Consider the following 25603-nt stretch of genomic DNA (forward strand, 5'->3'; position numbering starts at 1 on the left):
CTATCGATATCACCAACTTGAGCCTCTAAGCACAACTGAACTAAAAATTTCAAGTACCGATGACTTGGCGCTGATCAAGCACGAGCCACCCGCCTACCACACCTTACAAAGGACCCCGCAGCTGCGCACACGGCCCAAAATTACCCGTCGCGTCGCGCTGAATTTCGTTTCGATTCGATAGACCTCGAGCTTTCAAGAAAGCATTTTCACTCAAGCTTCATTCTGAGAGGTCCATTGTTATCTCGCACAAAACTTTCTATATGCAGAAGGAAACCCGCCATTCATCCATCGCATACGTCGCACATCTCGAAAACCCTATCCTTGCCGCACACCTTCTTCCGATCTCTTCGCCCCGTCGCACAGAATCATCATCGAAGCCTCCCATGTAACATCCACACATCGCGACCGGTTGTGGGCAATCTTTCGCATCCCAATGTCTCCCAAAACGTCCCCTGATCGGGACATCACGGAGCTTTTCAGCCGGCATCGCGTCACAAACATTCCCTCCGACCAAAGGACACTGCTCGAAAGACCAGACTCGTGGGCTGTCGAGCTAGAGAATACGCCACATGGCCTTTCGCATCTTCCAGGACACGTTCTTGAGACAGTGAAAGCAACGTATATTGCTAACAAGCACAAAATCCAAGAGCACACTCCGATCTTGAAGAAGCGCAATCGGAGTCCTGTATCATCACCAGCCAATAAACGGCAACGTAATGGCATAACGAGCACACCCAGATCCGACCATGCGAAACCTCCACAATCATCCCCTGAGCGTGCTGTGTCCTGGTCTCCATCGCCGGAGCCCACATCCTCAAAAGACGCGGACTGTATAGCGGTGGCCATAGTTGACCAAAACACCCAGTCATCTATTGTCCACGAAACACCAAAAACAGGGCCAGGCTTCGGACGCCCACAGCGGCCGACACCAAAGCCGATCATTGAGAACCCACCTTCTTCCGGGGAGACTGAAGACGACTTGGAAACACGGATTCCTGACGCTCAGCCTCTTCACAATGGCTCCGTTAATAAATCGGCAGTGCGGTCTAAACCGACTGCACCCTCTCCGCTTTCCACCAACAGGACCATGGCTACACCGCCATGCGCTCAGCCGAGCAACACAGCTCCAGTGGTGGTGCCAAATACCGTATTCACAAGCAAAGAAAGTATTCATGGGAATGAGAGCCCGAAAACTCGTCGATTAAGGTTCAGGCCAATCATTGTTGAAAGTCGGAATAGGACGAAAGGCCATAACGAAAAAGATCGTATGCCACCCACCATAATGCCCCCAAACACAATGCCCCAAAAAGTCATCGATGACTCTATGCCAACATCATCCGATTCTATTATTCCATTTACGGGTATACCCATCACACAAGAGTCCGTCAAAGATATCAGAGAGTCAATAGAGATGAAGGAAGATGAAACGATGGACCAGGTGGAGGAAGTTGTTCCCTCAACCAACTTCCATGGTTCAATTGCAGATGGTCCGGTTGTCGACGGTACTGACGAGAAGCCAAGTGACGAGAGCAAGGCGATAAAACAGCTGACCACATCTTCCCAGATGAGTTCGTCAAAGACGACAGCAGGAACGAAATCACAACCACAGATGAATGACCAAATGAAGACAGAAAAGTCTCCTGCTCCTGCGCCACTTATAGCGCCAGGCGCTCCTCTGGAACCCTACGAAGCATTTATACAGCAATATCCAGATTACCCTGGTGAAAACGGAGGTGATAAGTTGCCCGGGACCAAGTCCAACTTCATTTATGCTTGTGTATACCTCAACTACCTCCGTCCAAGGAAGCAGCTTCGAGACTGCCTCTATGACGAATTCATCCGAGCTTACCCGTGCTCTTATGGGGAGTACGTCAAACGCTCCCGTATGGAACCTATGGTTGCTATCAAGTGGTTCAATCAGCAAAAAGGGCCCTTGGTATACAATAAATATCTTGTGAACAGGGGCAACTTGAGTCACATCCTCAGATCATACCCGGAGGAGTTCGCACGTGCGAATGAGCTGGTATCTAAGAAAAACGAAGATGATGCTGGCGGGGATGATCTAATGATATATACAAGCTCAGAAGATGAAGGTGACGTTGATGAGGACGACAGCCAATGTTCGGTTTCCCCATCATCCCAACGTTCTTCAAAGAGGGAAAGCGTCGAGTCACCACAGCCAATTGCAACTATCGAGGATGATATGGAAATCGACCTCCCAGAGATCCCGTCTGTACCTTCAACTTCCAGCAAAAGAAGGCCATCATTAGCATCGACGAATGACTTGGAGATCGTCTCGAGGCCTGTGCCAACAGCGAAGCCCATCACTCCCGCACAGTCGAGCATCAGACGACGGAACCCAGTTTCTGAGAGAAAGCCAGTGCAGCCCTCACGAGTTCAAGAGATCCTGACTCAGCCTCCTCCACCCACTTCACCCCAAATGCCACAAACCTCAATGTTACCACCATCCACCATAGGAGGCTCAGCAATCAAGTCGGCGGCTCCTCGACATTCACAGTATTTCAAAAGAATATCCGAGGACCTACGGAAGGCAACGCCAAAGCAACGCTCGGCAAAAGACCTCGAAAAGCTTCGAGAGCATTTCAGAAAATCGAAAGGGACAGGGGCGCAAGATCGTCGAAGCAGCAGTGGCCGGTTTGAATAGAATCGCGGATCGGGAAAAGCGCTAGGATCGAGATGACGAGGAAGTGATAGCCATGCTGACGAATGAAACTTTCGGGGAGGCTAAAGCGTTTGTTTTTATTGTATCTGATACCCAAAATTGTTGTTGAATCTGCAGAAATGCCGTCAGCAACATCCTCATGACTGTATAGTATTATTATATCATCAAGTATCACAGGCCAGGCCATGAAAGGTCCATAGACTCAATTGCATGAAAAAGAGATTGATTCGGTGGCGGAAAGAACAGTCTATTGTGCGTGGGCAACATGTCTATGGTAAGCTAAGTAGCTGGTTCGACTGAGAACCTGGCTTGATTAATGCAACTGGCAGCATGGCGATGATGCAGAAGATGGAAGTATCAGAAAAGAAATAAGAGTCCTTGGTGTCCAGTTGCCTTTCCTCGTCAAGATACTCAACTTCATTCCTCCCATCATTCCGTGTAACAAGAACAAGATTTTAATCTTCGCCCCCACTGCCAGTCGTCGTCTCATTTTCCACGAAGGGGGGGTATCATACAATCTTGTGTCAATTTTTTGGGTCCCAATCAATTTTGTGTTGCGTCTTCACTCCGTGGCACGAACTACTCTCGCTGCCCATCCCTTTTCGACGTTGGTCTTTTTCGCCTTTGTTCCTTTTTTTGTTCTGCTGATCCCAAATTGGTGATGTTTTTGGATTTGCTGAGAGTAAGGGTAAAAAAAAAGAAATCCCGGAGTTGTTAAGCCTTGAAGTCGTCATTCTGTCATTAGCGGTCATTATGATTTTGATTTGTTTTCGTGTGCTTTTTTTTTGTCTGCTGGTGAAGAGAGAGTGATGTTGTTTTCATTCTTCCTCAGATTCAGCTCGGGCGGCACGGGCAGCGGCTTCGTCTTCCTTCTTCTTCCTTTGGCGGGCTTCTTCCTCGGGAGTCATGGTGCGCAGCTGGAGGGCGTGGATGCCGTTCTCCTGGGCCATCTCGTCGCGGAGAAGGGCGTAGACCATGCGGTGACGGGCAGGCTGCATCTTGGAGTTGAAGGCGTCGGAGGTGATGACCACGCTGTCACGTGTTAGTTATGCATTGCATCTTTGATTGTGAAGTTGGGTTGACCGGGGTAGGTATGTGCAGAAGAACGGTGTGGGTGAGTGAGGAAGGGTGTGAGTGAGTATGGGGTACAAGAGACTGCATTGCATGACAAGAGTGTCACGCGGGATGAGATGAGATGAGATGAGATGAGGCGACATGATATGATCTGATTCCAAATTGTGATGAGATGAGAAAAGGAGGTTGCACAGGAGTCGGTTGAAAGTGACAAAGAGCGCAATTCTTACCGAAAGTGTGTCTCGCTGGAGGTAGTGTGTTCCATTGCCTTGTGGTGGGAGTGAAGATGAGAGTCATTGTAGATCTCGAGAGTTTGGGGATTGAAGGCCGCGGTGATCTAGAGGAAATAGTCAGTGGGTGGTTTCATCAAATATGCGTATTGAGATCTCTCTCACCTTGGCTCGAATAAGATCCTCGACGGGAGTGTTGGAGTTGCTCATGGTTGAGAGCTGTCGCTGGACGCTCGAAAAGCCGAGCGCGTATCGTCGAAACATGAGGTATGGCGGTCTGAAAATAGAAGAACGTAGCGACGTCCAGGTACAATTTTGCGCAATGTCGACTGGAAACTAGACAGAGTCGACAAAGGCGAAACAGATGCGACTATTTAAAAAACGAATTGAGTCGAGGCCAACTCGGAATTCGCGGGCGATATAAAGAAAGAAAGAAAGAATAGAATCTTTCTTGTCGGGATCCCAAGTGGAGCGGTAATGGATCGAAAGGGCAAGACGAAAGGCTCTGGTTGGCCTTTGGCTGGTGGGAGCTTGTGAGGGAGGTGAAGTAGGTTTTTCTAATGAGGTTCCCGAGTTGTCGGTTTGTCCGCCTCTTTAAGCTTTAGGTTATCGGTCTGGCTCTGCCCCCAAAAATAACCACACTGTGATTGTCTGTGACGTGACAACTGAAAGCAGAAACAGGAAGTCAAAAGCGAGAAAAAAATAGCAAACAAGAGACTTTGCAGGCGAGACGAGACGAGACGGAAAGTGAAAGGTTGGAAATACAAGTTGAGAGAGGAGGGACAGGACAAACTGATATACGTTTCAAGATATGGACGGGATATGGGATCTAGAGAAGCTTGGACTAGACTAACTACTATGTACAGTACATTCTATGGATGGATCAGTACCTAAAGCAAGTATCTAAAAGTGGCGGAACACGTTCACTCTCTCGTGAAAAAACAAAAACGCATACACTGATTGTGATTTGTGAAATTGACAACTCAGGGAGCCGTTATCCCGTTTCGGTGTGAAGTCGGTGTAGGAAACAACAAGCAAAAAAGGAACAAGACAAGCAGAAGCAAAGACGAAAAAAGCCACCAAGCAAGTCACAGAGACAAAGTATGTACTGCACAGTACAACACTGTAAGGTACAGGCATCCCCCTTCTAAACATGTTCGTTATTCCTTCTACTGTACCGTGAAAAGCGCGGGGCATCTAAGTTACTAGCTGCGTAGGTACTGTACATTTCATTTTTACCGTCTTTCCATGAGCCAAAGTGGCGGACAAGTTTTTCGATCCATCACATCGCATCACATCCCTACAGTGCAACACCGCTGAAAGCCTCTTTTTAGCAAATGATCAGCCGCCAATCTGCGTGTCCGTCCAGACGGTTGGGTCGGGCGTCGGCTGGCCCTGACCGCCTGGCTTCTAGAGCGGTGAAGCCAGGAACAAGGGTTACGAACTACCAACCCCTGTTCTCTTTCTTCTCGTCTCTCTGTCTCTGACTCTCTCTATGACTCTGAGACTCTCTCTTTCTCTGGCCAGTCTCATCGTTGCAAATAGTAGAATGCCACGACAAAAGCAAGAGAGTCAACATTTTCACTCATGATAGACTTGCCTACTAAGCTAGCGCCGCTACTATGCATCCCTAATGACATATACCACACACCCCCGGCTGCAGACTTGACAGCATACACAGTGGATCTTGTCACTGGAGCTGTTGGAGCTTTGCTGTAGGTACGGGCCCAAACAGGCGGGATCTGGTGCGATGCGATAGCGGTCTCGTGGATTGGCTCCATACCTAGGCAAGGTAGTCACAGTAAGGTAGCGTTAAAAAGTAAAGGTCCGGGGTTTGTTTAGAGAGAAGGACAAGAAAAAAAAGATGTCAAATATGCAATCCACTCATTCACGTATTCGTCTTTGACTCGTGAGTTGTTGATGAGGCCAGCGTTCAACCATAACAGCCCAGCACAACAAATCAGTCACCATCTTCCCTGTCTCCCACTCGACTCAGGTCTCAGGACAGGAAGAAGTATGTACTGTGCTGTACTTTCATCTCAACTGTTGGGCCTGGCCGGATACGTACGCACATGTACAACGCTTGTGTTGCATTGCAGTCGAACGGTTCCTTAAGCCTCCCAGCTAAAAACACACGCGGACGCATCTCTAGCTGCCGATACTCATCCGTAAACAAGAGAGACGCTGCTTATTGGCTTCACTTTTGAATCCTCTTCACTCTCTCCCTCAAAAGATGTGCACCTTTACTTTCTGTTAGCTCCTCGAAACTGTTCGGCGCCGCTTCTAAAGGGTACGTACCTACGGGGAAGTCGGCCGTCCGTCCGGGACCGTGGGCCGAAGACTTGACCCCATTTACGTCAAAGAGCCAAACCCACTTTAGCACATGGGACGTTAGTTGGAGCTTTTTGCTTCACAACGCACGCACGCAAGCAACTCCATTTCTAAATTCAGCTGTCGCTTCTTCAATTAACTCATGCTCATGCTTCAGCGGGATCGTCAATCCCTAAATCCTATCCTATCCTATCCCCCCTCCTCAGTGCATGCCTCGGCAAATGCGCCGTTGAACCACACCTCAACGTTGCATTCAGCGCCCAAGTCTGCACAGCAGAGACTCCGGATTGGCCTCTTCTAATTCTTGAATCCTTGTCGCCAAACCCCGGCGCTTCGGGGCCTTGAATTGTTCTTCGTCATGTCGCTCCTCCGACATCTCGTCACCTCCGCCGTCCGGCGCCCGTCTGCTACTGCTACCACAGCTTCCTTCATTACCCTCCGTCCCGCTGCTAGAATGCTCTCGACCTTACCACGCTTACCGCTCTTCGAAGCTGTTGCAGAACATGATCCAGATTCCAAAGCTGTTATCCACTCTCTTTCCGGTCGGACCTTCAAGTATGGAGAGCTTCTAGGTGATGTTAGCCGCGCACGGGACAGGCTGGCCGAAGCTGCTGGTCGTGAGGACCTCAATGGCGAGCGCATTGCGTTCCTGGTTGAGAATAGTTATGACTACGTAGGTGAGCTCATGATGTGATCCCGCGAAATCGCATTGCGACAGCCATTGACATGTGCTTGTATAGTAACACTCTTGGCCGCAATGGCTGCGCGATCTATCGCCGTGCCTCTATCGCCTGCATTCCCTGCGCCAGAATTACAATACATTCTAAACCAGAGTGAAGCGTCATTGCTAGTCTCCTCACCAAAGTTCGCATCCAAGGCCAAGGAAGTTCTTGCTACTGAGCTCACAACCCAGCCGGCGCATGTAGAGCTTCAGAAGCATCAAGGTGGGGGTAGTCATGACAAGGTGCAACTGAGCGATGCCGATGCTGGTGAAGCTGGTATGATGTTGTATACTTCGGGAACGACCAATAAACCCGTGAGTCTGCTCATCGTGCTTCAATGGCTCTTTGTGCTAAAGTCTCGGCTTAGAAAGGAGTACTACTCCCCCAATCCGTCTTGACAGCGCAATCTCGCTCCCTCGTCGAGGCCTGGAACTACTCACCCTCAGACCATCTCCTCCACGTCCTCCCGCTTCATCATATCCACGGAACTGTAAATGCCATCCTTACACCGCTCCTCGCCGGCTCAACAATCGAGTTCATGTTCCCATTCAACGCCGATGCCGTATGGAAGCGTTTCTCAGCACCATTCCTCACCAGTGACTCCTCGACACCTAAGGAAAAGATCACATTCTTCACAGTCGTACCCACAGTGTATAGCAGGCTACTTACCTCATACAAGAGTCTCCCTCAAGAGACTCAAGAAGCCGCCCGAAAGGCGATCTCTCCAGAGAACATGCGCCTTTCCATTTCTGGTTCCGCCGCCCTCCCGACGCCTATCAAGACCGCCTGGAAAGACCTCAGCAATGGAAATGTCCTTCTTGAGCGCTACGGTATGACCGAGGTCGGTATGGCACTGAGCTGCGGTCTGGACTTCTCAGATCGTGTAGATGCCAGTGTTGGCTGGCCACTGCCGTCTGTTGAAGCTCGTCTAGTCGACGTGGACAATGGTGAAATTATCAAAGATGGAGAAGAAGTCGATGCTCAAGGTCGTGAGCGCTCTGGTGAGATCCAACTAAGAGGCCCAACCATCTTCCGCGAGTACTGGCGCAATCCAACCGCAACAGCAAGCGAATTCGTTGAAGATTCAGACGGGAAGGGAAAATGGTTCAAGACAGGCGACGTAGCTGTCCGCCGTCCAGTCCCCTCCGCCGCTGCTTCACAATCATGGACACATGGCCCCCTTTACTTCATCCAAGGACGCAAGTCCGCTGATATCATCAAGACAGGGGGCGAAAAAGTAAGCGCTTTAGAAGTCGAGCGAGAGCTATTATCCCTCCCCGAGGTCGCCGAAGCAGCTGTCGTGGCTGTGCCTAGTGGGCAATGGGGCCACAAGGTCGGCGCTGTCCTGGTTCTAGATACGGACGTTGTCAAGAAGTGGTCAGCACTCGATATGCGTAGAGCCCTCAAGGGACGCTTGGCAAGTTATAAGATTCCCCAGGTCATGCGACTTGTTGATCAAATACCCCGAAATGCTATGGGCAAGATCAACAAGAAGCAATTGGTCAAGAGCATCTTCCCAGATGATATCAGCGGGGACGAGAGTTGATCTAATCGACTTTCGTTGAAAAAATTAAAAGTGTAAGATAAGAAGCTTGATAATCGCTCTACCTGTACTGTAACCCACATTTCACCAAATATATGCGAGCATTGTTTCAGCAAGTTGGTAGTAATTGAGTATGCCTAGCAAGTATTCATGTGAAGCAACTGATTACAGTTGTTTGAAAGTACAAAAATCTATTTTCCTTTCCCCTCCTTGGGTGTCCCTTTTCATACTTCGTGGATGCCACTTGGGAAACAGCCCTCCAAGCAACGCCAATAGAACATTGAGCCAAATGAAATTAAGGATAAATCGTGCCCAGGCTGACTGAGCGGTTTACGTATCCGGGTTCAAGCCAGTCGCCGCTCAATCCTTGCTGTCCCGCTTCTGCTTCTGCTTCAACAACTTGTCGACCTCTCGTGAATCGCCAGATGAACGGCGTCAGGTTCAGAAACGTGAAAATGGTCATTATCGGATATCGTGCTAAATCAACGTCGTGCCTCTGCGTAAATCCTCGCACTTTTAAACAACGTGCTTAGCCTTGGCTCGTGTGCTGCCTGAGTGGGCACTGTCGGTGTGTCCAGAGAACTCGACCTGCTCCGCGGCAGGCAGCTCGAGAACCTCCTTGAACTTGCGGCCGATAGACAGGAGAATCTCCTTACCCTTCTCACCACTACGGCCCTTGCCACCGGCAACATCGCCTTCACCTCGGCCGGGGATGCTCTTTCCGATGGTACGGGTCCAGACACCGATTCGGAAGAAGGCCTTTCGGACGTTGACAACTACACCCATGACCTCGCCATCGTCCTCGTCCTCGAGAGTCTCACCAATGGCGGCCATCATGACCTGGAGCCAAAGGCGGTCGACATCAATGTTTCGCTTATCCTTGTACTGGTAAGACCACTTGCCGCCGTGCTTGTTCTGGGGGTCCTCCCACTCGGGGCGGACGCCGGCCTTGAAGAGGTGGTAGTCGGATTTGAGGGAAAGCTCGGAAACGGGTGCGACATTATTCTAAAAAATTAGCATGAGGAAGATTTGAGGCCAGGGTGGTGACTCACGTAAACGCCCCAAAATTCCTCAACGGAGTCGAAGGTGATAACTTCCTTAAGGAGATCGTTCCAGTTGTCGCCCTATCACAAGTATCAGTATCACATTTTGGCGGTAAGAGTATGTCGTTTCGTACCTTTCCACTCGGGGGCTTTGTGAACCAGAGAGTCCACTTGTTCTGAAGAGGGTGCTTCACGTTGAAGTTATCCTTGTCGTGGAAAACGGTGACGGGCTTATCGTCGTCCTTAACATCGGAAGAATCCTCCTTGCCAGCGGGGTCCACGGGAATAGTGGTGAGGTCGACCTGCTCGTCCATCTTAGGGGTATCAGCTACAGCGGCGGCCATTTTATTGGTTTTCTGTTTGAGTGGTCGTGGTGGAAGTTGAAGGGTTTCGCGGATGAAATATCGCGGGGCAGAGTCGATAGAGTAGAGGCAAAAGAAGTGGAAGTAAGAGATTCAGAAGTGGGGCCAGAAGCAATGAAAATGAAGGCTCAAATTTCAAAGCAATTCCTTCCTTTCTTGGAGAGTTTGTCTGCAACTTTGCACCAGGCAAGAGTCGCGAATAGCGGTAGAGTGAGAAGGAGTAATAGTCGAATTTAAAGTTGTCGGAAGGTGCGAATGCGCCTGTTGAAGTTTGGTTTGTGTCGCGAGGCGCAAGCAAAAATTCTTGGGTGCTGACCTAACTAAAACTGCTTAACTTTGAGTTTGGCAAGCGCACCGGCTGTGTACCTGACTTCTGCCTGATATGTGAGGCCGCAATTCTTTGCCTCTGGCTTGCTTCATCCTCTAACGTTTCAAAAGTCAAACGAATCTCATATTTCCTATTCAACTCCTTAATAGCCAGGTATTCGCATTAATTTGCAAGGGACAATGTCAGGGCTACAATGACGCCGCAGGTATCATTAACCCTTCTCTTGTTTCAACATGGGCCTCACGTGCCAAGCAAGGTCCCTCTTTGTTCCAACTTTGTGTCTATATCCGATCCATCCTCCTGGGCCTAATGATTTGCTTCCAAGATCCTAGTAAGTTTATCAACTATGGGAGGCTAACATTGGGATATCCTTATGCCAAGGTCAAGAGGGGAAACCGATATTGCACAGGGTATTACTCAGAAGAAAATACCCTCTCTTAGTTAGTGTTTCAACAATACTTGCAATGACATTCAAGCAACATATCCACAAATCGAGCTGGTATGAACCTGACTGTCAACTAGCGTCTATCGGGCCTCGAGAGTTTAATGCAACTCAACTGCATATGACGCAGTGTTTTCAGTCACGCGCATATCCAACGTGGAAAATGGTGTACAAATTTGCTCTTGAAAGTGAGCCTATGAGCTTTCAAAGGCTCATAAATGCCACTCATTGGCTTGTCGAATATTACAATGCGCTGTCAAACTTGGTACAAGTATGATCTCCTGGTATGGTAGAATTCGGGTTATCAATTCAACTTCATGACCCCCATTCATGCCTCCACCACAAACGGTTCAACCACAAACCTCCGTACATTTTTGAGCCGTTCGATTCTCGCACCATTTCTCATGTAGGCTGGGATCTAGACATTTCTCTAGCCCTGGTCAAGTGTGCCAACAGCCACATTCAAATAAGACACATGGGGCTAAAACATCAAGGACAAAGGATCAACACAGTCAGATATGAACGGCAAAGGCGGTTTCACACAATTGTATTCATCCAGTCAGAAGCTCTACTCTGGCCAACTTGTACCAACTTTGACTTGCTGCGTCACTTCTCCCTTGAAGCGAGGTGTTCGAGGCGCCAACGATCATCCACAGCTACAATTAAGCCTCAATAGTCACCCACCTTTAACACGTTCACCATTCACAGTCGATCTTGGGCCGAAGGAGCGGGATTTCCCTTTGACGTTTCCCAACTTCATTGGCTTTTGTAAATATTCCTCGTCCCACAAAGGGACTGACAACTGGTGTGCACCCGCTTCATTACGTACTCTACACCATGGTCTTGTCCCAAATGATCGCCAGAGACACGCTAGGTGGTCCTGCTGCAGGAGCGCAGGTACTGGCTATGCCACTCTGGAATGTGAACGCGCCTCACAACCTCGATTTCATCCCACCATCGCGACCCCACGGGTCCCTTGGTGTGTCTGCGAGCCCCTCATGCTCATGAGCCATCATCCGAGACCTGTGCGATCAACCGTGGGCTGACCAGGGTTGGCATGCCGGGCCTTTTCGTTCATAGTCGACCTGATATCCATATATAGATGTACCAAACTTATAACAAGTCCGTCTTTCCCATCCAAGACAAAGGAGTTCCCCTCACCAACACACCCTCTCAAACCAACTCTTTGTGCCTCTTCTTTTACTGTGTCCAAACCTCAATCACACAATCTACTACCAACTCAAGTTGCCATCATGGAGCCAGAGACAGTAGCCACCTCCTTTGAGAAAGATGCTTGCAAGACAAAGGACAATGCCCCCAAGGGCAAGACTCGAAGTAGTTCTCTTTTAACAATCAGCTCGGGCTTCACCTTTCTGGCTGCCCTTCCTGGAGGATCAAGCTCTTCGTCGTCTTTCAGATCATCATCTTTTCGATAAATACCCAACATCAACTCATATTTTGTTCGATCTGTCCTTCATTTGCACACTCTTTTGTATAATTGTTTATCATCGCTTACACTCTGCTGGGTCAGCTGTTTCTTTCTACATTCCTTCTCAACGTTTTAACCAAACCCGTTTCTGTTCTTTGTTATACTAAATACAAAATGCGGGAGCTCAGGTCATTTAGTCCTGTACGCCGCAGTCTTGACTTTGCGCCATTTTGTTCAGAGATGGAATTGCCAAGCAATTTTTACGAATACCACTTCAGACGTCTTGGTGCTGAGATCTGTACTATTGTGTTATCAGCATTCTCTCCCAAAGAGGAACATCAGGCTCCTCGAACGTCCCCGTGGCTAAGAGACTATCCGGAAGAATTCATCAGATATGTTGAGCTTGTAGCTCATATGGACGCACGCGCAGGGAAATGGGAGAGACTCCTTCGTGATAGGGGCGAGAGGACGAACCTTCTTCAAGCTATCATTTTCAAGGCTCTCGACAACCGAGTCTTTTCACAGCTGCTGTTTGGAGCCAGCTCCAAGCATGATGAGACATTGCACAATTCCGATGTTGCACTCATCGATGAAGAAGGTATGTGATGTGATACAATACATGGGCATCGCCACTAACGTCCTTGGAGGTTTCCAACGTAGCAAACTCCGAGCCCATACCAATAGACTTTGGCTTAAAGCGAGCAGAGGGGAGCCCGACTTATTTTGGAGAGAGGTCGACAAGCTAACCACCGAGGTTTACCTTCTGTTACTCCCCGTCTACGAGTTCACGGCCAGTTTTGATGGTTATGAACCTATTTCCAAAACGAAGTTGTATCAGCTACTACATGATGTTATTTCATACGCGGGTTGGCTCAGCGTAGGACTTCGCATGTCATCAGCCATCTTCTCGATCAACTGGCTCATACCTGGTGATCTGTACGCACTGAACCAAGTGAGCACCTGTCAACAGGCGTACCAGGCTTCAAAGGAGGCAGCTCAGCAGCATGAGATGCGGTTACAAGAGCAGAGACCTGAAAGAGGACGAATGAGCTCCATGGCTAGAGTCAAGATATCGGTCATTCCAGAGATCATTCAATACCGGCCATATCCCAAGGACGCGAATGTCGAGGGCATTGACTCGTACAAAATGATGGAGCCGCATGCGGTACATTATCAAGGATTGCTAGAAGAACACGATGAGAACAGGGTATTCATCAGCTTGCCAGACTACATCAAGAAGCTACGAGATAGAAATTGCGCACCACGCAACGCTGCCCTGGTCATAATGGTCACTATGTTGATCTGTTTGTGGGTTCTTTATACCACCTCGGGGCAACAAACCTGGCAAAAGGCCAAGGGATGGGTGATTCCGGAGCCTGCCAAGCCTAAGAAACCATTCTGGAGACTATGGTAGTGTATCTACCTGATATATGTGGTCGAGATTTGACTAGGTGGGGGTCGTCATGTTTGTTGTTGCACTTGGATTTTGGAGTTTATAAAGGTTACATCGGAACATTACAATGCGACGCTATTTAATTTTCTTTTGGCAATTCTGAGAGGAATACCACTCCTCGAACCAAGCTGTAAGGTTTTTAAGATAACCATGGTAATGTCATGGATGTTATAGTGTTTGACGGTTTTTACTTCAGGGTAGTTCTGGACCAAAGCCAACACCTTGTAGATGCTCTTTTCGTTTAGGCACCACAACAGCGGATCACATCCGCAGCAGCTGATCGGCTTCCGTAGCTCAGTTGGTTAGAGCGTCGTACTAATACTTCATTCCGAGTATCCGGTAATGCGAAGGTCTCAGGTTCAAGCCCTGGCGGGAGCAGTATGTCTCTCAGTGCCCATCAGCTTCTTTTTTGATTTTTTGCGGATTTTCCTTGATTATTGAGATCGATTTCTGTCCGGATATCAAGTCTGCGATGGTGTTGAATGGGAATTGGTGTGGTGTTGCGGAAGTCGCCGTCAGGGTAGGAGCGAACTGCTGGGGTGGATCTGATCTTGCCTGATGATCAGATAAGATTAGATGAAACAGGATCAAATCATTACACCATTCAGATGCAATCCCTTGCCTGTGACCCCCAAATTATGTGATGAACCCCTCACTGCTGGTGATGAAGCCTGCATTGGTTCCTCTCTCATCCATCTGCTTTGAACAAGATCTGCAGACCTCTATCGTTGTGCGAGCAGTCCTAAGTTTAGGATGCCTTAGGATGAGATACTCTAAGGATCCTAAAGCTTGGGATTACCTCGTCCTAAGCATATTCTAAGACACCCTAGATGCTGTCTAGTCTCTCTACGTCCATTACGCTGCAGTGGTGGCTTCGACGAAGTTCCTTTTCGAAATGGTACTTTGGAGAATGTGGTCCCTGATCATCTAGTTGCAATGCATTAGTGTTTCGGGCCTCATTCTGCACAGTTGCTCCCGAGCCCAAGGTATGGGACGTTACTTGCATCTCTGACTCGTGTCGAATTGGCACCCGGCTGAAGCATGCAGACGATCGAGGATCTGTTTCGATAGAGCATTTCCAATAAAATACCGCAATTGACCTCGTTGTTTCGACTACACGGTCCGTCACACCCCATTTCACTTTTTTGGAAGAACTTTGTCTCATGCCCTCCAAGTCTTGTCCACGTTTCTGTCATAGGCATTTCTCTGCCATCAAAGCCGACATTTCTGATAAGTGGGAATAACATTGATTTTACAATAAAGTTAGTTGATATCGAGTAAGTGGGAACGATTGATCAGCTCCCATCACAGCTATTAGCCACCAACTGAAATTGTCACCCATACTATGTGACACTTCAGCTTTGGAAACACTCAGCACAGTAGCTATTCTCATTTCCCAGGTACTGACTGAGGTGGACTCAATTGCAAGTTGACCTAGAGGCGGAAGTGAGTGTACTAGGAAGAACAAAACTTCCAACCACCAACTGAGCTAGGATGTTTGTTTGAGCTCACGATGAAACAAGAAAACCAAGAGATTGAAGAATACGAGAAGTCCACGAAGGGACCCTGCAGGGACAATAGAGAATCCATCAATCACTCGTAACGGGTAACGACATGCAGTAACTGCCGTGAGACTTTGATCGAGGGAGGCTGGGCAACGTGTATCCGTAAGCCCAAGGCTTTGTGTAGCCTTTTAGTAGCCGATATTGAGTTTGCGACATTAATTGCCAAGCAAATAGATCGGTCATTGTCGGACAATCGTAGATTGGATCCAAATCGAACATTTCAAGCGCATTCTCACTTACGGAGTATGTCTGCCTACTATGATTGATTCTGAATACTTCTCTTCTCATCCTCCCAGTTCAATTGAAGATGAGACAAAGTTTATTCGGGCCTTCCCGCCCTTCCGCGCGCCAACGGCCTGAAGTACTGTAATAAGATTCGGGAGCACCCGTTTTAGATGTATGACTTCCTCAGAGTGACAAATGAAGTCAATTGAAGAAACAGTGTGTTATTTTGACTTTATTGACCACCTCCAAACGTGCAACCGTCAACGATATCAATCGCCTTGGGAAACTCCAATTGTCCCTTTCTCACATTCTCAATGGACATATTGTCCGGGCCCGTCCCGTGTCTCCGATGCCAGCCACCCGCTTTTTTTAGGTCCTCGGAAGAGCTCCAAGGATGAGACACGGTGACACCCAGCCCCCAGCCATCCCCAGCCTCGACCTGACGAGGAAGACGAGATACATCAAGTTTTCGATCCTTGCTAGTAGCTTCAGCTACCCATTTCTGGATTTTCTGATGTGACTATGCTCGGCGCAAAGTGTGTTCTGGGGAGATGTCAACGCCCAAGCTTACCTCAACAAGAACAACGATCACATTCGAGGCTGGGAAACATGACGAGCATGGGGAAGTTTCCAGGGTATAAACAGCTCTTGGATGGATTTAGATAGCTCCAGGGACCTGTAATCCCTGCACCGCCGCGGCATCTTGGGCTTCAAGGTAGAGAGCAGAACAGGGCAGTTCCCGGCTCTGCTATCGTCCGTATCGGCCCAAGAAAGCCTTGAATTCTCATTTCTCTTTCCTCCTCAGCCATCTCAGCTTTTTCTCTTGGTCCATGCAGACTGCAGAAAAAAATCTTTTTTTGCTTTCTCTCAGCTAAACAACACCAATTCTGCAAAGCATTGTCTTAGTCCGGCAGCTCGCATGAGCCCTAGACTAGACTCAGCGCCCCGCTACAACTTCATTTACGCGGGCCTTCCACTGAATTGCTAGCGCCTGAGCAGCCCAAAGATCGGGCAGAGCTTCGCTGCTACGCACTACGTTCGCTTCAGCCTCTCATCTTTTACCCGCCTCCCGCTCCAACGTACAGTAACGCGCGATTCAACGCCTGACATCCATCTTTTCCGTCTCTTTTTGTCGCCTCTAACGCGCTTGTCCAATCACACCGCCCCGAGGATCAACTGTCAGCCTCAGATGTCGACGCCATACTGGGGCCAGTTACCTGGGCCCAAGGTCGCTGCGGGCCATACCCGCCGCAGGTCTGAGTCGGACGACTATGCCTATAATGCTGACCGTAGATCTTCGCTCGACGCTGCCCCAGTTCGCAGATCGAATCGTGGTTCTTTACAAACTCAGGTCACCGAGGCTCCTACTGAATCTACCTTTAGTCCCTATGATTCTCCAACCACTTCTAATTTCGCTCCCCAAGGTCTAGCTCCAAGACCATCTTCTTACAGACGAGACGTACCTGCTGCTGAGGCTTCTAGACCACCCCAACAGAGCCGACTGCAAGAAGAGTACGACGACGACGAGCCATTGTCACCTCCTCCGCCCGCTCCAGAAGTTCCTCGCGGTCCTCCTGTGAGCTATCGCCATCCATACGGTAACGGCGGTCTTCCTTACACCTACACCGCCTCAGACACAGCCGCACCTCGCGATCCTAACCCACAAGTCGGCGATATGGAAGACGATCAATACCAAAGGTCCTCTGAGAGGACCGGAGGTCAGAGGCCCGAACAAGGCCAAGAAGATTTCTCAAGACGGGGCTCAGGCGCCAGCGCATTCGATCCATTGTCGAGGAGACAAACAACAGGCGGGTCCTCAGACTGTCGCAAAGCGTTCGCAAACGACCGATCACCCCTCCAAAGGCTTGAGCTGACGCTCGACAGCATGACCAAGGAGGAAAAACGCGCCCGAGTCGAAGCCGCTGAACGACGCGCAAGAGAACGACAGGCATTGAAAGCTGGAAAGCAACCTGCAGGCCAGCAAGTGCGGTCCCATGAACGGAAACCCTCCATCACCCATGGTGAGAGACGTCCCTCGGGCAGTACAGCTTTCTTTTCAGGTGCGCAACCTTCGGCGCAAAGAGATGTGTCCCGAGACGTTTCCCGGGACGTATCACGAGAATACCCCAGAGATACCCAGAGAGTTGCACCTCGCGACGTCCCACAAGACGTCTACAGAGATATCCCACAGAACGCGCAAAACGATGCGCCAACAGATGTTTACCAGGAACTTCCCCCGCAAGTTACGGTGAAGAGAGGAGGCTCACATCGTCGCCGCGTGTCAGTGGCGCATCCCCAAGAAGCAGAGAAGTACTACGCCTCAGGCGCAATGATGGAACCAGACGACATGGAGCCTATGCCTCGGCGCATGGATCCTCAATCCGCCATTCCCAGGCATGTCGAGCCATCTTCTGGCATCCCTCAGCGCAACTTGAGCTTCCGTGAGAGAGCAGCTCGAGATAATGTACAGCTTCCTGAACAGACCATGACGAGAGAGCCAGCTCAGCCAGTTCCCCAGAGTGGGGGATTCTCCTTGACAAGAAGTGGCAGCAACAAGCTCAAGAAGCCCCCGCCAGTCGACCACCAGTATACTCCTCGCCGTGTGGTATCAGAGAGGCGCCCTGCACCCATGGCTTCAGCGATGAAACCCCAGCAACAACAGTTTGATGATGATGACTACTACTATGATGATCAAGATGACCTACTTCCTATTCGACAGAATACGCAACAAAACACCCAACAAAACACCCGGCAGATTACCCAAGAACTTAATGATCGCTTTACTCGCGAGAAAGAGCTACCTCCTGACCCTCCAGTAACAGCCGATGCACGAAGACCATCAGTCGACTTTGTTCCTGGGCGTCAACAAATACCCATGCCTGGTGATAATCAGGGTATCAGGAGGCGTGTCACTGAGCCGGTTCCTCGGGTTCAGTATGCTGATGAGGATGAATTCATTCCTCCTCCCCCTACCCGTGGTAAATCCATTGGCACTAGACTCCTCGGTAGGAAGGAAGCCGATGATGGATCTCATGCTCAGAACCAGGCCGCCGTTCGCAGAAAGGCTGAGAGAGCAGACAGCTTTTCCTCTGCTAGTTCTGACTCTCATCACATCTCCAACATGGTCTTCAAGCGTCCGGAGGACATGGTTCCCGGTGATGGTCTGTATCAGCCACCTCAATGGCTTGACGAGTGGAGGAAGGGAACCGTCGGTAGCTTGTCCGGAAACTTCTTGGATCTCCAGGATGGCCAGTTCCCTGAGCAAGACACACACCAGGCTTGGTGGGAGCAAGATAAGAGCAAGGGCTACACAGCACGGCCACGAAAAGCTGAGGCCTTTGATGGTGAATACAATGAGCAATGTAAGTTTGGTGTTATTATATCGTCGATCCGAAATCAACTGACAGAGCACTCCAGCCCCCACTCGCTTTAAGCCTGCACTCTTCATGAAGTGTGGCCCGCTGTTGAGATACTGCGGAATTAAGCGCGAGAAGGTCCCCAGCAGAGATAGAACTGGTGCCCTAGTCGAGCGAGAGATGTGGCGCGGCAGCATCATGATCGTCACTCAAGATTCTGACTCTTCATATGATATTGCACCCACACTTCGCCTTTTCGTCCAAGGCCTTGAGCTGCTGCCTCCCCCTCCTCATCGTGTCAAGGGCGACTTGTCGCCCGAGTACGTTGATCCTATCGCGGGCCACCCCAAGGTGGGACGTAGAGGAGAAACCCTTTATGTACGCCCTGTGGATCATTTAGATGAGGCTAAGGATCTCTCGCGTGACGAGACTGATGCTGGACTGTTCGAGCAGACTCGCAGCGCTCCTCAACAGTCAGGCCCTGACGGCCCAGCTGATCTGCCTGGATCCTTTGCCAGCCGTCGAAAGCGCGTTGGCATCGATGGCGAGAAGGTCCAGAAGTACAAGGATGTGAGAGGCTCCAGGCTTCACACTGAGCGTGGATGCACTTTCTGGCGCTTCAACATCGAAGTTGAGCTACGAGAGAAGCAGCAGCGCATTGCGTATCGCATCAACCGCGGACCGGCCACAGGCTTCTGGGTCCCTGCTCAAGGCGACACCATGAACATGATGTTCCACAGTTGTAATGGCTTCAGCATGAGCGTCAAGCCTGATGAGCTTAGTGGCCCTGATCCCATGTGGCGCGATGTGTTGAACAACCACCAAACACGACCTTTCCATCTCATGATTGGTGGCGGTGACCAGATCTACAACGACTGCGTGTCAGAAGAATGCAGCCTGTTTAAGGAGTGGCTTAGGATGCGCAATCCTGTCCACAAGCATACTGCTGCTCTCACTCCTGAGATGCAGGATGAGCTAGAGACCTTCTACCTAGAGAGGTACTGCATGTGGTTCTCTCAAGGTCTATTCGGCCTTGCAAATTCCCAGATTCCCATGGTCAATATGTGGGATGATCACGACATCTTCGACGGATATGGATCATATCCTCATCATGACATGAAGTCGCCTGTCTTCAGTGGCCTTGGTGCAATTGCGTACAAGTACTATATGCTGTTCCAGCACCAGTCCATTGTCACTGAGACAGAGACCACTGAGTCAAGCTGGATTCTTGGCCAGGAGCCTGGTCCTTACATCGGTGAAGTTGGCCGCAGTCTATTCATGTCTGTTGGTTCCAGAGTTGGCCTTCTTGCAGTCGACTGCCGTACTGAGAGGACAGAGCATGACGTTGTTTCTGACAAGACATGGGAAAAGATCATGAATCGACTTTACGCAGAGGTCCGCCGTGGACAGGTTGAGCATTTGTTAGTGCTCCTCGGTATTCCTATCGCGTACCCCAGATTGGTCTGGTTGGAGAATATGTGAGTAACTTCCTGAGTGATTTCCAAAGCCCCAGTATACTAACATGAATACAGCTTAACGTCCAGACTGATGGATCCTGTCAAGGCACTCGGCAGGACCGGTGTCTTTGGCAAGGCTCTAAACAATATCGATGGTGGTGTTGAGGTCTTGGATGATCTCAACGACCACTGGACTGCCAAGAACCACAAACAGGAGCGAGCCGTTGTGGTTGAAGACTTGCAGGATCTGGCCATTGACAAGTCTTTACGAGTCACTATCCTCAGTGGTGACGTCCATCTTGCGGCTGTTGGACAGTTCTACTCCAACCCCAAGTTGGGTCTCGCCAAACACAAGGACCCGCGATACATGCCCAACATCATCTCATCAGCTATTGCGAACACACCACCTCCTGATCTGATGGCTGATGTGCTGAACAAGAGAAATAAGGTGCATCACTTCGACAAGCAGACTGACGAGGACATGATTCCCCTATTCCAGCAAGGAGTTGATGGCAAGCCACGAAACAACAAGCATCTTCTTCCCCACCGAAATTGGTGTGCGATTCGCGAGTGGCAGCCTGGAACCACACCTCCACCAACACCTCCTGGATCTTCTGATGGAAGAAGCCCAAGCCCTCCCCCTAAGCCTCAAGGTGGTGGCCTCCTTCGAAGACTGTCACTTTCTAGAAGCAAGTCGACATCTTCGGACAATCGCCCTGACCTAAATAGAGACACTGTTCGTGGTCCTCGACCTCCCGTCACCCGAGGTGGAGGTGGCGGTCTATTCCGCAGCTTGTCGCGACGAAACTCGGCCGACGGGGGTCGACCTCCTCCAGCCAAGCTTCAGCGATCTATGTCTGTTGACCAGGCTCCCGATGCCAAGAAGGCTGGATTCTTCAGCTTCATTCGACGACCTAGTCAGCGTCGTGCTGCAGATGATGGTGGCATCAACGGTACCTGGGGAGACGAAGATGATTATGATGACGAGGAGTACTGGGATGAGCCCCAGTCTCCTCGACGAGGAGGTGCTCGTCCTTCGGGTATTCGAGGCGGAGCTGCCTACGACGAATACACTGAGGGCGACGACTCCTACTTTATGTCCCAGCCTCGTAGATCTCAAACTGTGGGATCGCGAGCCATGTCACACTCGCGTGAGGCTGTGGGCTACATACCTCCTGCGCCTCGTCCTGGAAACTTTTATAGGACACCTACAGGTCTTTCAACCAAGCAGAAGAAGCAGGCGGACAAGTATGCTGTTGATCTAGAGGGCGGACTCGATATCACCCTGAACGTCGAGATCAATCCCAAGGACCCCACGGGAATCACCAAGCCTTACAGACTGCTTGTGCCGAAGCTGTTCTATGACTACGACGCCGATAATGAGGCACAAAACGTGCCAGAACCGGAGTCGGGTGCAGCTCATGCTGCAGGTGCTGAGCCTGCGGAACCGAGTGGGTTTAAGAGACTGCTCAGCTTCCGCAGCAAGAAGCCCAAGAACCGAGCTCCTCCAGAGGATGACGATTATAGTGAAGACGACGATGACGACATTGATGTTTACCGTGTGAGATAGGTCTGATACGGACTATCTGTGTGTTTAATATTTCAGCATATGGTTTTGTATCTTGACATAGCCTCTTTCTTTATATGCCCTCGGCATTCGGACGGAGTTTTTGGGATATGTGTTATTATGGGAAAATTAGCAGTGTAAATACAGCCATCTAAAAGGCGTGTATATTTAGGTTCAAGCTATGAATGAAAAATGAGCGTTGATCCCTTCGATTTTCTCTTAAATATTGTTGCCTGATGCTTCTTCTATGTATTATTGTGACGATTTTGAATCCATCGGCCGAGAGTCCGAGTTGAGTCTTTGCCCCTGAGACAGTTCAAGGGACACTGCAGTTCATCAGCCGCTAGAACCCCTGAATAGCGGGGATCCGAGCGCTAAACACGCCCCAACCAGGCCCCGGAATTTCCTGATGCAGGCCGGAAGAAAGAAAGTTGGCGAATCATGTCGACGCACGCATGAGGAAGGTCAAGCTACGTATTTGTCCTTATGAGGAGACCAACTTCAACACGCGATCCTTCTTGACTCTTGGAACTGTTCACTCCTTTCACAATTCGTACGACGTTGGACACGAAAAGACGGCGAATTGCTGCGACACGGCCTCGAAATTGGAAAGAGCACGAAAACGAGTCGATAAATTGTTTGACTGAAACATTGACATTCGCATCAAGGGGCCCTCTTTGTTCCCTGAAGCGTCGATCAACAAAAGGCTACTCCGACGACAAATACCACATTGTGAACGAACCACGATACGACGACGGTTTTTGCGTGGGAAGCCTAACTGCGAGGCTTGAGATCGTGGGAGCAAGGGCATGGCGCCATCATGTCGCGCCAATACCAGTATCACACCAACTCCAAGGTCCCGAGGAACATCCAGTCAATAGGCCATGTGCTATCAGTCAACGCACAGCAGACGGCGCATCAGCTGAGGCTGTGGGCTCTTGGGCCAGGAAAGCGTCTAGCTGCGTCGATGGGCGAACGAATTGCACGAAGATTACGGCGGAATCTTACCTCGAGACGGTTGTTGAGCTTTCCACATTTGGTGGTCTTGTTCTGGATGGTAGTGTTACTGTATGGCGAGAGATGGGTGTTTAACAGCAAAGTTGCGAGCTGCGATTGGGATCATTGGGAGAAATGGGTATGTTTTGAATTCTCTCACTGCAGTGTGCAACTTGGAAGAGACATGACTGACGATATGCAGCCGAAAGATGCGAAACCTCACCACCTCGTCTTCGTCGCCGATCCCCAAATAATCGATCCTCATTCCTACCCAGGTCGTCCCTGGCCTATCAACCCTCTCACAGTCCTGATTACCGACAACTACCTACGACGCGGCTACCGAGCCATGCAACGACGCTTACACCCCGATAGTCTGTTCTTTCTCGGGGATCTTTTCGACGGCGGCCGAGAGTGGAAGACCCGCGAGGGCAAGTTCGTCGATCCGAAATGGGGACGTGGGCGGTCAAAGGAGGAGAAGAAGTTGGTTCAGACGTGGCACGACAAGTACGGTGAGGATTTCTGGTTACACGAGTATGAGAGATTTGGAGATATCTTCTTTGAGCACTTCAATGACGGTGGAGAAGCACCTGGAGCTTGGCAACGTGGGCGAAAGCTGGTGACGAGTTTACCAGGAAATCACGACTTAGGTTTTGGTGCGCAGGTCCAAGTTTCTGTGCGGGATCGATTCAGTGCATTCTTTGGAGATGTGAACCGTGTTGATGTTGTTGGAAACCACACGATTGTGTCTGTTGACTCGGTCTCTTTAAGCGCGGATACTTCAGAGTGGAAGAACCAGCATGACTTGCAGCCTATCTATGGACCTGTGAATGAGTTTTTGGATGGCGTCAAGACATTGAAGAGAAAAGCGGCCGAGGAGGAGTTACGCCATTACTACGATCTCCAAGGAGGTTTGCGATATCCTCACCATGTTGAAGAGTTGGAGAGGTCCAAGCCAACATGGGGGAACAGCCCCGAAGCAGAAAAGACCGACGGACCAGACTTTCCTACGATTCTTCTTACTCACGTCCCGCTATATCGAGCCCCTGGAACACCCTGCGGACCTCAGCGAGAACATTGGCCACCTGCGAAACCTCCCAAGGGGCAGAAAGAGCCAGTATTCCCTGATCACCGAAACGCCCTCAGCGTCGTTGGTGGATATCAATACCAGAACGTGCTCAACGAGGACGATTCAGTCAATCTGGTTAAAAAGGTGGGCAACATCAAGCATGTATTCTCAGGCGATGATCACGACTACTGCGAGGTTGTGCACTCAGACGCGAAGGAGAATGTGCGGGAAATCACCGTCAAGAGTATGAGCATGGCCATGGGTGTTCCTACGCCGGGTTTCCTCATGGCGAGTATGTACAACCCTGTTGATGCACAGGGCAAACCACTACCTGGAGCGCCAGAGCAGACGATCCAGACTCACTTGTGTCTTTTGCCGAACCAGATCCATACATATATGGAGTATATCGTCTTCATCGTCGCAACGCTTGTTCTTCTCGTCGTTCGCGCTGCGCTTGTACCTGCGCTCTCACTCGCTCCTTTCGCTCTCGAACCCGAGAAGCCATCGCCTTCAGCTGTCCTGCCTATGTATAAGGACAAGATGGACCCCCCTGAGGCATCGTCATACCGCAACACTACATCTTCAGGTACTTCAGCGCATCACCTACCCTCGCGCCTGTCAGCCGCAGCACCTCGTAATGGGCGAAGCACATCTCCTGTTCAGACATCAGGTCGATGGCAGGCTCGTCGTGGAGGACGGAGCGATAAGCGCTGGGGCTGGGGGTCTGCAGGCGGACCACGAATCCATCTCGACGATAATCTCTTCAGCTCAAGCGTTCAGGATCAACGTATTGGTGGTAAGAAGGCTCTCAGCGTTATCGGTCGGGAATTATGGACGACGACATGGCGTGTTGCTTGGATGACAGTCTCGTTTTTCGCATATCTTGCATGGAGAGGATAAACAAACGCCCATTGGGAGGAGTATTGGTTTTGATCAGAAGAGCTTCAAGCGTTCTGTATATAATAATTCACATTGGGTTAGGACAACATATCGATGTTCTTGGAAAAGCAGGCTTTGCTTAATAGCCGACATAGCGCTCTCGCAGAGCTGTTTTATATGTATAAACAAGACGATAAAAGTAATAGGAATGAACAAATATATTCCATCATGCAAAACGGTCAATTAAGGAACCATGATCCGCTTTATCGGTCCCAAACCCGTCATAGGCATAACTCATAGCCACTCCCTCGCTCATCTCCTCCTCGAAACACCGATCCTCTCCTCCCTAACCCGCCTGACATCATCATCCCTCTCCCTCTCCTGCAGCGCCTGATGGACGCCCTCCATATCAGCCTGACTCTGCTGAGCAGCCGCCGCAGCAGCAGCTCTTCGCGCTTGTTGTGCGGCGACGAGGGCTTCACGTGCACGACGGTCCTCGTAGGAAGCGACGTCCTCTGAAGTGATGTGTAGAGTTGTTGCAGGTCGTCTGAGCATTGTGATTTCTTTGTAGTTGATGTTGGAAGAGAATGTTTCTGGCTTAAAGAAGCTATTGATGAAAACAAAGGGCTTTTGTTGTTGTGATGACTTTGTGAGGGTGACGTGGAAATAAAGGGAGAAATATTTTTGTAGTGGTTCTTGTTTGGGAGATGGAAAGTAAATAATGTGGAAGAAATTAAAAAGGAATAGGGAACGTCTTTTGTTGCCTTTATCCTGAGATTTGAGTTGATGAGATGCTGTTGCGAGGGCCACATGAGACGAGAGATGGGTAAACACAGTGTGGGTTGGCTGTGA

The 25603-nt window shown here is 50.0% G+C and overlaps 8 protein-coding genes across 8 annotated transcripts; 5 read left to right on the top strand and 3 right to left on the bottom strand.

Annotated features, from left to right (window-relative positions):
• Positions 1 to 433: 433 nt before the first annotated feature.
• Positions 434 to 2665, top strand: FTJAE_1630 (uncharacterized protein; the record flags this gene model as incomplete). The annotated part of the gene is made up of 1 exon (XM_037347740.1): positions 434 to 2665. The coding sequence occupies one exon, from the start codon at positions 434 to 436 to the stop codon at positions 2663 to 2665; it is 2232 nt and encodes a 743-aa protein (XP_037211198.1).
• Positions 2666 to 3501: 836 nt separating this feature from the next.
• Positions 3502 to 4197, bottom strand: FTJAE_1631 (DNA repair protein; the record flags this gene model as incomplete). Its single annotated transcript, XM_037347741.1, has 3 exons — positions 3502 to 3715; positions 3988 to 4094; positions 4153 to 4197. 3 exons carry the CDS (start codon positions 4195 to 4197, stop codon positions 3502 to 3504), a joined length of 366 nt encoding a protein of 121 aa, XP_037211199.1.
• Positions 4198 to 6676: 2479 nt separating this feature from the next.
• On the top strand, positions 6677 to 8586 carry FTJAE_1632 (malonyl synthetase; the record flags this gene model as incomplete). The annotated part of the gene is made up of 3 exons (XM_037347742.1): positions 6677 to 6995; positions 7059 to 7354; positions 7408 to 8586. The coding sequence occupies 3 exons, from the start codon at positions 6677 to 6679 to the stop codon at positions 8584 to 8586; spliced, it is 1794 nt and encodes a 597-aa protein (XP_037211200.1).
• A 513-nt stretch (positions 8587 to 9099) lies between these two features.
• FTJAE_1633 (translation initiation factor eIF-4E) lies at positions 9100 to 9970 on the bottom strand (the record flags this gene model as incomplete). The annotated part of the gene is made up of 3 exons (XM_037347743.1): positions 9100 to 9588; positions 9636 to 9707; positions 9761 to 9970. 3 exons carry the CDS (start codon positions 9968 to 9970, stop codon positions 9100 to 9102), a joined length of 771 nt encoding a protein of 256 aa, XP_037211201.1.
• A 1625-nt stretch (positions 9971 to 11595) lies between these two features.
• FTJAE_1634 (uncharacterized protein) lies at positions 11596 to 13601 on the top strand (the record flags this gene model as incomplete). Its single annotated transcript, XM_037347744.1, has 4 exons — positions 11596 to 11737; positions 12004 to 12093; positions 12504 to 12785; positions 12835 to 13601. The coding sequence occupies 4 exons, from the start codon at positions 11596 to 11598 to the stop codon at positions 13599 to 13601; spliced, it is 1281 nt and encodes a 426-aa protein (XP_037211202.1).
• Positions 13602 to 16619: 3018 nt separating this feature from the next.
• On the top strand, positions 16620 to 21813 carry FTJAE_1635 (uncharacterized protein; the record flags this gene model as incomplete). The annotated part of the gene is made up of 3 exons (XM_037347745.1): positions 16620 to 18792; positions 18848 to 20264; positions 20319 to 21813. The coding sequence occupies 3 exons, from the start codon at positions 16620 to 16622 to the stop codon at positions 21811 to 21813; spliced, it is 5085 nt and encodes a 1694-aa protein (XP_037211203.1).
• Positions 21814 to 22630: 817 nt separating this feature from the next.
• On the top strand, positions 22631 to 24772 carry FTJAE_1636 (uncharacterized protein; the record flags this gene model as incomplete). The annotated part of the gene is made up of 2 exons (XM_037347746.1): positions 22631 to 22945; positions 23009 to 24772. 2 exons carry the CDS (start codon positions 22631 to 22633, stop codon positions 24770 to 24772), a joined length of 2079 nt encoding a protein of 692 aa, XP_037211204.1.
• A 291-nt stretch (positions 24773 to 25063) lies between these two features.
• FTJAE_1637 (anaphase-promoting complex subunit CDC26) lies at positions 25064 to 25306 on the bottom strand (the record flags this gene model as incomplete). The annotated part of the gene is made up of 1 exon (XM_037347747.1): positions 25064 to 25306. One exon carries the CDS (start codon positions 25304 to 25306, stop codon positions 25064 to 25066), a length of 243 nt encoding a protein of 80 aa, XP_037211205.1.
• Positions 25307 to 25603: the final 297 nt, after the last annotated feature.

The sequence above is a fragment of the Fusarium tjaetaba genome (genome assembly GCF_013396195.1).
Source record: "Fusarium tjaetaba strain NRRL 66243 chromosome Unknown NRRL66243_c0000030, whole genome shotgun sequence".
NCBI classification, from domain to species: Eukaryota; Fungi; Ascomycota; class Sordariomycetes; order Hypocreales; family Nectriaceae; genus Fusarium; species Fusarium tjaetaba.